Here is a 13,474-nt window from a genome sequence, read left to right as displayed (position 1 = left end):
CGGCTTCAGGAAGTAGGCTCCGCTTGTGCCCTGATCCGGATCCTAGGGCCCGGGGCACCCATTGCACCCCAAAATTCAGCGCCCAGACCTGGCCCGCGCGCTCCGCTCTCCCAGGAGCTCGGGGTTGCTTTGGGGGGCAGGTTCTGGGGAGGAGGGCGGGGCCGTGGGGTGGGCGCGGACACCGGGCTTTGGCCCCGGCTGGGCGCAGTTTTGCTTCGTGACCTTGAGGAAATCGTTTCCCCTCTCTGGCCGCAGGCTTCCAGCCCCGAGGGTGGGACGTAGACCTCAGCTCCCTTCCCAGCCCCGGCCGCCGCTGGGACTCTGGGCGGAGAGACGAGTCTTGGGGATCCAAATGGTCACAAGCTCCAGCAGGGGGTACCTCCCGAGACTGAGAAGGCTCCGTGCGCCCTCCCCTTCCCCTTCCCCCCCTCCAGCTTTGGGTGCTCTCTTTCCACGGCCTCAAGCCCCCCACACGAACACACCTTGCCCCTCCCATTCAGAGCCCGGGGCACAGGGAAGGGAGAGCCGCCTGCGGCCGGGGCGCGGCGGCAGTGACTCCCCTCCTGGGTCTCAAGGGCGCGGCCCTCGGAGGGCTTTTCCTCTGACTTTTGAAAACCCGCTCGGGCTGAGGCTGGCCCCTGCCGCCACCCTGTACAACCCGCCCCCCCACCTCGGTGTGCTCTTCAAGCGCAGCAGCCACGAGGCCGGTGGAGCTGCCCCAGGACTGGCGCCCCTGGCTCTGAACTCGAGCTGCGACCCCGGGAACCCCGGCCAGAGGCTCCGTTGGGACGGAAGAGACCGGCGGGACCTGGCCCGGATCCGGCGTTGCCGCCGTGATTTGCCTCCCTGCTCCTAGTTTCTGCTCACTGTCCCCGGGCCAACCTGGTCGCCGCACCTGCCTTTTAATGTTGGACGCGGCGCGCAGCGTCGCTGGAGTGAGGTTGGGGGGCACTCACAGACCAGTGAGGATCCCCGACCCTAGACCGGTGACTCCCCCCTTCAGAGCCTCAGTATGCCGACCTGCTAGGTAAGGCTCGTGCGGCCACCCCGGAGTATCTAGCCACGCAGCCGTGGGCAAACTACGGCCCGTTTGAAATGAATAAAACTATTGAAAAAAAAGACCGTACCCTTTTATGTAATGATGTTTACTTTGAATTTATATTAGTTCACACAAACACTCCATCCATGCTTTTGTTCCGGCCCTCCGGTCCAGTTTAAGAACCCATTGTGGCCCTCGAGTCAAAAAGTTTGCCCACCCCTAGGTGGGACGGCTACGACAGACTTGCCTGACTTAGTCTCCGCAACAAATCTTAACCTCCTTCCTAGCCTGCCACTTCACAGTTAGGTAAATTGAGGCCTAGAAATAGGCAGTGTCCCAAAGACATATTCTCCCAGTAAATCATGGTTGAGCACCTACTATGTGCTGGCGGATAGGCCAGAAGCACCCTGGTTTCCCACCGCCCCCATTGTGAACATTAGGTTCAGGCTCTAGTTTGAGGGGATCCGCCTCCTATAGGGAGCAGGCACTGCCATTCTATGCGAAGTGTTTCACTTTACCCAAACGGTTTTTTAGGTACTTCCAGCCTCTGGTACCTCCAGATGGAGCCAACCTTGTGAGTCCGGAGACATCCAGACCATCCTTCCTAAACCGCAGTCCACCCAGCATAATCTCCCCCACCCCTGCCCTAGATCTTCCCAGCAGGCGGACCACCAGCTTTGTCCCATCAAGATTATTCCTCCTCTTCCTCCTCCTCCCTTTTTCTTTCCTCTCTGCTTTTCCCGCCTTATCAATCCAAATCCTCACTTCCCTCAAATTCCTGCTTCAGTTCGGCTCCCTTTTCTGCCAGGAGAAGCCTGGCCGGTTTTCTAAACTCCGGTATCTTCAGTTAGTTTGGAATTTTTCAAAGAGGAAGGGCATCTCGTCTTGTCCTTCAGGTTCCCATTTTATAGAGGAGGAAGCTGAGGCCCAAAGAAGTGACAAATGACACAGAGGTCACAATTGACCCCCACTGCTGTATTTTTCCGTGACATGAAGCTGATGACTATTTTTAAATATTTATTACTTTTCTGATGATAAGAGCAATATATGCACATCGTTGAAGGGTTGTGAGCTATAAAATAGTTTAGGAAACAATCTGCCATCTAGAGAGCAATTTATTAATATTTCCTTCTAATCTTTTTGTCCGTGCAAAAATTTGCGATCTATACTTTCAGAACCCCCTTTATCTTAAATTTGTCATGAGCATTTCTTAAAATTATTCAGTCATAATTTTTTATTATTGTTAACCCCCATGAGATGTGCCATAATTTTTTTAATATACTTTTTTTTTTTTATTTCAGAGAGGAAGGGAGAGAGAAACATCAGCGATGAGAGAGAATCATTGATCGGCTGCCTTTGCATGCCCTTTACTGGCGACTGAGGCTGCAACCAGGCATATGTCCTTGACCGGAATCGAAGCCAGAACCCTTTCACTGAGCCAGACTGGCTAGGGCGATGTGCCACAATTTGACATCTTTTGTTATTAGACATTTGCATTATTTCCAGTCTTATTCTCTTTTGCCTTCATGAGAAGCACCTTACACGAGGATTCTTACTGCTTCAGAAAGCTTCCTGGATGTGTGGCCAGCCTTTAAGCATATTGGAGGCAGCACCTGTCAGTCCTCCTCGTATCCCCACAGCCCCTGAAATGGAAGACTCTCTGACTCCAGAGGGATTTGGGGATGATGTCAACGCAAAGGTCCCACCCACCCGGGCGCCAGTATCCAGTTGATGCAAATGGGGCTACAAGAGTTCAGGGTATACAACTCTGGCAACTGCCTGGCGGGTGAGAACTTTTAACTCAGTCTCTTCCAACTCTGACCTGGTAGCCCAGCCTCTAGCAACCTCTTCGGTGCCCCCTCCTCCCGTGGTGCCAGGCTTCCCATTACCTCTGAGCTTCTCACATTTCTGTTCCCCCCTCCCTTCCCCAGCTTCCTGATCTTTCCCCACCCACACCCCTTCCCAAATGCTCTCTTAGGGCCTTCTCTGTGTCCTCTTGAGCCGGGGAATACCTTGTCTTGCAGTCTCACCTACCAGCTGTGAAAATCTCTGACTCCGAAGTATCCACAAACCCTGCTAAGTGAATACAGCCTCACCTTTCAATTTCTGCAGAGAACTTGATGAGTGATGGGCATTTGCTGTGGTAGATGTTCAATAACCCTTCGCGGAAATGATACTGGACCATTCCTGGGGCCTCTGGGTTATCTGGGGTATATGGCCCTTTCTCTTTGCTTTTCTGTACATGCATTATCCTTTGGTGTTTTATTCTTAGGGGATGGAAAGGATTCAGATGGCCTCACTCCTGAGAAATGCTGCCCTGGGACCCACCCAGCATCCTGAGGTAGTATGCCTTGCTACTTTCTAACCTCAGCTTCCCCACCATCAGGAAAACCTGGGCAATGAGAAGGCAGGTAGAGAGGGTGACCTTGAAGCCCAAAGGCTGAGCTGTAGCTAAGGTGTATTTTCTTGGCATTTACAGGTTTAAGCTCCCCTTGGTGTAAGAGGTCTCAGGAAGGGAAGGGGGCTGGATGCTGACATTTATAAAGTACCTACGCCTTCCTGCCCCAGGCAGTTAATGTGCAGTCTGACTTAATCTTCCCATTGTCCCTGCTATTCCTAATTAAAGATTAGAAAACTGAGACCCAGGAATATTCGGGAACTTGCCCAGCTACTAGTGGATGACGTGGATGATGGGGAAAATGTAAAATAGCCCTGCGACAGGATTCTGATTCTGTGACCTTGGGCAGCCTACCAGCTGAGTATCAACGAGTTCATCTGTAAAATGGGAATACAGCGCACAACTTCAAGGACGTGTTATACAAGGTAAGTAAGAGCTCCTGGTAAGCTCTTGTTGATTGTGATTATTACCCTTGGTCCTACTGCTAGTTTAAAGGTGGCGCAGGTCAAGACCGAAAACTGGGTCTTTTCAACCCAAAGTTCCTGAGCTCTCTCCTTCTCCCCTTGCCTCCTTTACTCTGGGCCACACCGTTACCTAGATCCCAAGTTCAAATCCAAAGCAAACAGTATTTCTAAAAAAAAAACAAAACAAAAAAACTGTGTCCGAAGGCCCAGGTTTGAATTTACGTGACCACAGGCAGGTCGTTTAATCTCCCTGTGGCTTTGTTTTCTCATAGTAAAACGGGAGGTGCCTTTCAGGCTCTTCTGAGTGTTATCCAGGCTTTCTTGAGTGTTAAATGAGATCCCAGCTCTGGAAGTTCTATGAGGGCCTCAAAGCTCTAGGGCAGTGGTTGGCAAACTCATTAGTCAACAGAGCCAAATATCAACAGTGCAACGATTGAAATTTCTTTTGAGAGCCAAATTTTTTAAACTTAAACTGTATAGGTAGGTACATTGTTATTAACTTAATTAAGGTACTCCTAAGGCTTAGGAAGAGCCACACTCAAGGGGCCAAAGAGCCGCATGTGGCTCGTGAGCCGCAGTTTGCCGACCACGGCTCTGGCAACAAGAGGAGTGATTATAAAATCAGCGAAGGAATAGAACCAAGAACTTCACTTCGAACCCAGTCTTCCCAAGGGCAGTGTCTCTGCCCTCCCTGCACATAATGTTATTTTTTCTGTTTCCATGTGGCTGAAAATTAGGGGAGGACCCCGAGGACAGGGGTGGTATCTTTTTCTGATCTTTGAATTCTCAGTGCCCAGCTCAGGTCCTGGTGGAGGGGGTTTAGGAATGAATATTGAATGAATGAAAGGCTTGAGTTACCATGGAAAAAATCCCCGAGAGGGGTATTTTTATACTAACATGTCAATAACTGCTTTTTCTTCCTTCTCCCAAAGTGGGAGAGAGAGTAGGATGCCAGGAACCTGAAAAGTAAGCAAAAGATTAAAAAACAACAATCAGAAACCCAAAAGGGGTGTCTGGGCAGGTCAAAGGTTCCTGGCCTAGATTCTGGGTTCCCAACTGACACCTCCCTCTCTGCAGCCAGAGCCCCCCCCCCCCCACTGCCAGTTCCTATCCAGCCACTGGGCCGGTGGTCTTTGCAAATGGGGAAACTGAGTTTCAGCGGCTGAAATCAACATCTAAGGTCACACAGCCAGGCACTGAATTCATCTTATACTTTCTATTTAATTTCAAAGGCAGATAGCTTGGAAGTTTTCTTTCTAAGAAAAAAAAACAAACTAATCACAGATATTTTCATATGGAGCCCTCAAATGATCTTTTATCCTTTAGAAAGTGTGTGTTTAAAAGAAAAAAAAAGGTTCTGGCAACGATTAAATGGCACTTGCTAAACTTTTACTGTTTTCGAGTCCTTCCCAGGGAACCAAAGGTCACTGAGAATGCCACTCTGGCCTGCGTCCCTGCCTGAGTTGCAGGTCTCTCAGAGCCTGAGAGAGGGCCCCCCACGCCAGACAAATTGCAGAATTGCCTGGCATGCCAGGAAGCTGGCCCCACTAGACAGTTTCCGAGAAAGACCTAGGGACTGAAAGTAGGAATAGTTGTACTTGACCCAGGGTCCAGTGGGGCAAATGACACTCTTCTGGGGCCTGGCTCTGCATAGAGTGGGTGAGGAGGGGCCAGGAGGGAGGATGAGCTGGCTCTACCTTCCCCCTGAAGTTGCCAGTGAGGCTCCTTGTACAGTCTTTGCTTTCCAAAAAGCCTCTGATTCATAAGGGAAAGGGAGCAGCTGCACTCATTCTCTCTGAGACGTCAGGGATTTAAGGAGATAGTATGCTTCCCCTGAGGTGGGCATTGCAGATCATAGAATCTGTATTAGAAGGGGCCCTAGTGGTCACACAAGTCAATGGACCTCACACTTGGCTGCAGACCAGAATTGCCTTTTGAAGAAGACAGACTCCTGTGGCCCAGTGAAAACAACTGCATCCAAACTTCTGGGGGCAGACCTTAGGGATCTCCTGGTACCCTAGCAACTAGAACCCCGGGACCTGAATCCAACTGCCTGCAGCAAACACGCGAATCTCCACCAAAGACTAATCCAGCCTTGGCCTGAACTTGGGGAAAAGCAACCTCACCCACCCCAAACGCCTCATCCTCCTACTACACCTCCAGCTCTACTTACAGTAATATTGTTATCAGGTAATGATTAGTGATAATTAACATATGTCAAGTACTTGGCCATTGATCTCTTAGCACAGAAGCTGAGCTTCCAAGTTCTAGACTGAGACAGGCCTGGGTTCAAACCTTGGTGCACTTTATATTTGTTTTTGTGACTTTGTGCAAAGTGACTAAGGACTCCGAGCCTCAATTTCTTCATCTGTGAAATGGGGACAGTTTGTGTAGAATTACACAACAGTGCTTGGCATTATGTCCTGTCAATGAAAAATTTAAGGTGTGCCTCTGGTTAAACCCAAATCTGTCTCCCTGTTCCTTTAGGCAACTCCTCCATATATGTGGCCCTGGGCTCTATAGCTCCATAGAGCAAACTCATGCTCCCTACCATAGGGTAGTCCTTGGCAGACAGCGGGCCCTATTGCCAGCACCTGACTCTGGTTCTTGTCCCCTCACCCTCTGGTTGGCCTCTCTTCTGGACGGGCACTAGGGGTGGTGAGATACTGTGGGAGGGGGACTGCTCAGCAGGGCCAGGCCTGCAGGAATTCTTTCTTCTGTTTGTTTAATATATTTTATTGATTTTTTACAGAGAGGAAGGGAGAGGGATAGAGAGTTAGAAACGTCGATCAGCTGCCTCCTGCACACCTCCTATTGGGGATGTGCCCCCAACCCAGGTACATGCCCTTGACCGGAATTGACCCGGGGACCTTTCAGTCCGCAGGCCGACGCTCTATCCACTGAGCCAAACTGGTTAGGGCTGCAGGAATTCTTTGAGCATGTGGGGAATCAGAGAAGCTGATATGAAAAAGGCTGCAGAGTACAGATCTCAGGATAGAAGAGAGTAGCTTCCAAACCCTGCCTGCATAAGGCTGCTAACCTAGGCTGCCAGCTGTATGGCAGGCTCAGAGCTAGGCATAAGATGTCTCAGAACTCATTCAGCTCTCACAGCTGGCTGAACAGGTAATTTCTCTGTATTTTACATTTGTGGTACAAAGAGGTTAGGTAACCTGTATAGCAGTGATGGCGAACCTATGACACGCGTGTCAGAGGTGACACGCGAACTCATTTTTTTGGTTGCTTTTTCTTTGTTAAGTGGCATTTAAATATATAAAATAAATATCAAAAATATAAGTCTTTGTTTTACTATGGTTGCAAATATCAAGAAAATTCTATATGTGACACGGCACCAGCGATAAGTTAGGGTTTTTAAAAATGCTGACACGCCGAGCTCAAAAGGTTCGCCATCACTGCTATATAGTGATGCACAGCTATAACTGACAGAACTGAGATTTGAACTCAGGTCTCCCTGTATTCCACCACTGGAACTACAATGAAACAAACGAATTGAAGTGTAAGTCCAAAATGCAGTTTTCTTCCAGGAATCCTCTACCTAAGTATTTGCTAATTTTGTATCTAGCAATAATCCCTTGTATTTATACAGTAAGTTTTTTTTAAATAAATGTACACCTTCATTTTATATGTATATTTTTCTTTGTTTCTAGAAAAGCTAATATTTGTCATGGTACTTATAGTATAAGATTCACAAGGCACAAAAGAATATTACAATCAGTTTCAGTTCTTAAGAAAGTTAAACATATAGCCCTGACCGGTTTGGCTCAGTGGATAGAGCGTCGGCCTGCGTACTGAAGGGTCCCAGGTTCGATTCTGGTCAAGGTCATGTACCTTGGTTGCGGGCATGTCCCCAGTGTGTGTGTGTGGGGGGGGTGTAGGAGGCAACTGATTGATGTTTCTAGTTCTCCCTCTCCCTTTCTCTCTGTAAAAATTCAATAAAATATATTTTTTTAAAAGAAAGTTAAACATAGAATTACCAGATGAGCCAACAATTCCACTTCTAGATATGTACCCGAAAGAATTGAATACAGATATTTAAACAAAGACCTGTACATGAGTGTTCAGAGTAGTGCTATTCACAATAGCCAAAAGGTGGAGACTACCCAAATGAATTGTCCATCAATGAATAAACAAAATGTGTTATAGTCATATATACAATCCTATATAATAAAAGGCTAATATGCAAATCGACCGAATGGCAGAACACCCAGTCGCAGTGACATGCACAGACCACCAGGGGGCAGATGCTGAACGCAGGAGCTGCCCCTTGGTAGTCAGTGTGCTCCCACAGGGGGAACGCCACTCATCCAGAAGCCGGGCTTACGGCTGGCAAGCACAGTGGCAGTGGTGGGAGCCTCTCCCGCCTCCGTGGCAGTGCTAAGGACCCCTTGGGGGGTGTCTGCCTGCCAGCTTAGGGGGAGTGGGCCTAAGCTGGCAGTCGGACATTCCCCGAGAGGTCCCGGACTGTGAGAGGGTTCAGGCTGGGCTGAGGGACTCTCTCCCCCACTACACCCCAGTGTACAAATGTTGTATACCAGGCCTCTGGTGGAATATAAAAATCCGTGAAAAGGATCAACGTGGATGAACCTCAAAAACATACTAAGTGAAAAAAGCCAGACACAAAAGGTCACATACAATATGATTCTATTTATATGAAATATGTAGAATCATCAGCAATTCTGTAGAAACAGAAAGTAGATTTGTGGTTTCCAGGGGCTAGGAGATGAGAAATAGAGAGTAACTGCTAATAGAGGCAGTGGTGTTTGGGGTTTTTGTTTGTTTGTTTGTTTGTTTGTGTGTGATGAAAATATTGGAGCTACATTGAGGTGATGGTTAGACAACACTGAATGTACTGAATTGTACATTTTAAAATGGTTAAAATGGCCTGGCTGGTGCGGCTCAGTGGTTGAGCATTGACCTATGAACCAGGAAGTCATGGTTCAATTTCCTGTCAGAGCACATGCCCAGGTTGCAAGCTCAATCCCCAGTGTGGGGCATGCAGGAGGCAGCCGATTAATGATTCTCTCTCATTATTGATGTTTCTATCTCTTCTCCTCCCTTCCTCTCTGAAGTCAATAAAATGTATTTTAAAAAAACAAATAAAATGGTTATAATGATTCATGTTATATGAGTTTTAACTCAGTTTTATAAAAATACTAGGGGCCCGGTGCATGAAATTTGTGCACTGGGTGTGGGGTGGGGGAGTGTCCCTCAGCCCAGCCTGCCCCCTCTCACATACTGGGAGCCCTCAGGTGTTGACCCCCATCCCCCTCCAATCGCAGGATCGGCCCCTTGCCCAGGCCTGACGCCTCCGCCAGAGGTGTCAGGCTTGGACAGGAGACCCCCATCTCCCCCTGATCATTGGCTCTGGCCCTCACCCAGGCCTGAGGCCTCTGGCCCAGGAATCATGCCTGGGCAGGGGACCCCCATCTCCCTCTGATCGCTTGCTCCACCCCCCGCCCAAGCCTGATGCCTCTGACCCAAGCTTCAGGCCTGGGCAAGGGGACCATCATATCCCCCCAATCCCCGGCTCTGCCCCCCACCCAGGCCTGATGCCTCTGGCCCAGGCATCAGGCCTGGGCAGGGGACCCCCAGGCCCCCGCCCAGGCCTGATGCCTCGGCCAGAGGAGTTGACCCTCATCACCCTTCCATCACCAATCACCGGATCGGCCCCTTGACCAGGCCTGAGGCCTCTGGCAGAGGTGTCAGGCCTGGGCAGGGGACCCCCAGCTCCCCACGGTTGCAGGCTCTGCCCCTGCCCAGGCCTAACGCCTCTGACCGAGGCGTCCGGCCTGGGCAGCGGGGACCCGCAGCTGCAGCAGCCCCGTGATCGTGGGCTTCGCTTTAGGCCCAGGCAAGGGACCCGTAGCTCCTGGGACTGCCAGCTTCGACCATGCCCAGCTCCCATCGCTGGCTCCACCCCTACTTCCTGCTATCACTGGCCAGGGCGGCAAAGGCGCCTGATTCTCCGATCATGGCTGGGGGGCAGGGCAAAGGCAGCCCCCAGGGCCACCTTTGCCCTGTCCCCCAGCTCTTAGCTCCCCACTGGGTTTCCGATCACTGTCAGTGGCAGGGGGCTTCTTCCTGCTTTCCCTTTCGCCTCCCTGCATTGTGCCTACATATGCAAATTAACTGCCATCTTGTTGGCAGTTAATTTGCAGATAGCCCTGATTAGCCAATGAAAAGGGTAGCGTCGTACGCCAATTACCATTTTTCTCTTTTATTAGTGTAGACTAGAGGTCCTGCGCACGAAATTTGTGCACGGGTAGGGTCCCAAGGCCTGGCCTGTGATCAGGGCCAATCTTTTTCAGCGGCCGGCAGCCGGCCCCGCCCCCTGCTGCCAACGCTGGTCGCCCTGTGTGTGGGGCGACCAGCGGACCAATCAGGGCCCCGCTCCCTTGCACTCACCTTGGCCTGGCGCCACCCATACCCACTGCCACTCCCTGTTCCCCTTCCCCATTGGGCAATCAGAGCCTGCTGGCCAGGGGGAGAGACCGAGAGGTTGGCCAGCAGGCCCTGATTGGGCAATCGGGGCCTGTGGGCTGGTGGTAGCTCCTGCGTTGAGTGTCTGCCCCCTGGTGGTCAGTGCATGTCATAGTTAGCAGTCATTTCGCCATCTGATTGATTTGCATATTACGCTTTTATATATATAGATTGAACATTAAGGCTCCCCTCAACCCCATCCCCTGGCAGCTAGTACAAGTTCCAGGGGTATACTGAGTATTTATAAACGCGTGTGTATAGCTTTTCATATAAATGGTAGACACCCTGTATACGTTGCTCTGTGCCTTCTTTTACTTAAGAGAGACCTTGGAGATTATTCTACATCAGCACTTAACAGACTGGCTGTTATTTTTAACATCTCTATAATACTCCATTTTGTGGATTTGCCCTGGTTTATCTAGCTTGCCCTCCTCTTTTCTTTTTTTTTAGCGTGTCCCCTTTTGGTGGACATTTAGATTGTTTCCAGTCTTGCTGTTTCAAACAAGCCTGCTGTACATAGCCTTGACATGCATCATTTCATACAAACTTCTCTACCTGTGGGGAGATTCCTAGAAGTGGAATTACTGGGTCAAAGGGCACGTGCATTTTAATTTTTTCAGTTGCAAAACTAATGCATACTGCCCTAGCCAGGCAGCTCGGCTGGAGGGTTGGAGTGTCATTTTTTGTTGTTGTTGATAATCCTCACCCCAGGATATTTTTCCATTGATTTTTAAAGAGAGTGGAAAAGGAAAGGGAGAGACAGAGAGAGAAACATTGATGTGAGAGCGACACATCAATTGGTTGCCTCCTGCCCACACCCCGACCTGGACTGGGTATCAAGCCTGCAACCGAGATATGTGCCCTTGACCAGAATCAAACCTGGGACCCTTCAGTCCAAGTGCTAATGCTCTATCCACTGAGCCAAACTGGCTAGGGCGGAGTGTCATCTTGACATGCCAAAGTATCGGGTGTGATCTCTGGTCAGGGCACATACAAGAATCAACCAGTGAATGCTTGAGTGAGTAGAACAGCAAATTGATGTTTCTCTCTCTAAAATCAATTTTTAAAAACACACACAAATATACAGATCTTGTAACTTAGAAACCCACACCTGACACCTACATGGTCATGTCGACCAATGCCACCCCAATAAATTTAATAAAACACACACACACACACACACACACACACAAATTAATGCATACTTGTAATACAAATTTCAAACAACTCTGAAGCTCAAAGGCATGCCTCTGAGGTGGGGTTGCTCCCACTTCCTGTCTGCCTCCCTTTTCTGGACACTTCCTTCCTGGCCCTGGGCCTGCAGCTCTCAGAGCCTTCCCTGCCTGCCAGATACTGGGTCTCCCTTCCTCCTACTCCCTCACCTCTTCCTTCCTTCATCCCTCAGTAGAGATGTTACCATCTGTCCCCAGGGCCTGGGCTGGGACTGAGGCTCATAGTCAAATATAACCTATTATCTCCAAACCTACCTATGTCAGGCCCCTGGCAGTGCTTTCATGTCATAGAATGTTCAAACCAAAAGGCTAGGAGCTTCTCATCTAAACCTCATAGTCCACTTTACATAGGCGGCAACTGAGGCTCAGAGAAGGGAAATGTGGCTCAGGGAGTGGGTTTACAGAGCCAGGGAGAGAAGATCCACTCTGTTCAAGAATCATTTCAGCCCTAACCAGTTTGGCTCAGTGATAGAGCGTCGGCCTTTGGACTGAAGAGTCCCAGGTTCGATTCCGGTCAAGGGCATGTACCTTGGTTGCGGGCACATCCCCAGTGGGGGGTGTGCAGGAGGCAGCTGATGGATGTTTCTCTCTTATCAATGTTTCTAACTCCCTATCCCTCTCCCTTCCTCTCTGGAAAAAATCAATAAAATATACTTTAAAAAAAAAAAAAGAATCATTTCATTCGTTTAATAAACAGTTATTGAGTAACATAAGAAAACCCACTGTTAGGCACTGGGCTCCAGCAGTGAATGAGACAGAAACCTCACGTTACATTCAGGGAGATCAACAAAAAACAATAGCAAGTGGACAAAATACTTTGCTTACAAGTGCCATGTAAGCATGAAGAGTGATTTGGCCCCAGAAGAGAGTGGTGATATCTGAGCTGGGACCCGAATGACAGAAAAAGCCCGTTAAATCAGCATATGCAAAGGTCCTGAGGTAGGAAGAAAATTTGTGCATTTGACAGAGGAGAGGAAGGCCAATGTGACTGGAGCAAATGAGGCATCAAAGGTACACGGGTCTAATCCCTTCGGACCTTGGAGGCAGTGAGGTCATTCTGCAGAGCCATGAAGTCAGCTTCTCCCTACCCACTCCTCCGTCCCCAATAGCTCGTCCTGGAGGACACAGCAGGTTTGTTATAGAATCCTTGAGCCTGGCCGGTGTAGCTCAGGGTTGAGCATCGACCCATGAACCAGCAGGCTGAGGTTCAATTCCTGGTCAGGACACATGCCCAGGTTGCGGGCTCGATCCCCAGTAGAAGGCGTGCAGGAGGCAGCCAATCAATGATTCTCATCATTGATGTTTCTATCTTCTCTCTCTCTGTCTCTGAAATCAATAAAAATGTATTTTAAAAATAAATAAATAAATACCCCAAGATCACTAGCTATGTAGCTTGAGGCCTACTGTTGTTCATCTGTATCACCACCATTATAATGGCAACCAACCCTTAGAGGACTCTGAGTTATACAATTACATCTGTGTTGCAACTACTCTATAGCTATAGTGGGAAAGCAGCCACAGACCTTACAAAAACATGTGCATGGCTGTGTTCAAATAAAACTTTACTGCCCTAGCCTGTTTGGCTCAGTGGACAGAGCATCGGCCTACAGACTGAAAGGTCCCGGGTTTGATTCCAGTGAAGGGCACATGCCCAGGTTGCAGGCTTGATCCCCAGTGGGGGCATGCAGGAGGCAGCCAATCAATGATTCATCATTGATGTTTCTATCTCTCTCCTTCCTCTCTGATTAAAAACATACCGTATTTGTATTACATGAGTCTTCTTTTTCCCCCATTGACCTCTTCCAGCCGCTCCCACCCCCCCGGCACATGCCCTAACCCCCCC

General features: G+C 49.3%; 1 protein-coding gene and 1 long non-coding RNA gene across 2 annotated transcripts in view; one reads left to right on the top strand and one right to left on the bottom strand.

Moving 5' to 3' along the window:
- Positions 1-3,287, bottom strand: part of RBPMS2 (RNA binding protein with multiple splicing 2) — a 29,090-nt gene extending 25,803 nt beyond the window's left edge. Inside the window, exon 1 of the mRNA XM_015568469.1 lies at positions 3,136-3,287. Coding sequence (XP_015423955.1) covers positions 3,136-3,287 — 152 coding nt within the window. The remainder of the gene's footprint in view (positions 1-3,135) is intronic.
- Positions 3,288-4,452: 1,165 nt separating this feature from the next.
- LOC107184239 overlaps positions 4,453-13,474 on the top strand; it is a 24,822-nt gene continuing 15,800 nt past the window's right edge. Inside the window, exon 1 of the long non-coding RNA XR_001515067.1 lies at positions 4,453-6,091. This is a non-coding gene — a long non-coding RNA (uncharacterized LOC107184239). The remainder of the gene's footprint in view (positions 6,092-13,474) is intronic.

The sequence above is a fragment of the Myotis davidii genome, unplaced genomic scaffold (genome assembly GCF_000327345.1).
Source record: "Myotis davidii unplaced genomic scaffold, ASM32734v1 scaffold461, whole genome shotgun sequence".
Lineage (NCBI taxonomy): Eukaryota > Metazoa > Chordata > Mammalia > Chiroptera > Vespertilionidae > Myotis > Myotis davidii.
The sequence above is the reverse complement of the archived record's forward strand: the minus strand, read 5'-3'. Positions and strand labels throughout refer to the sequence as shown.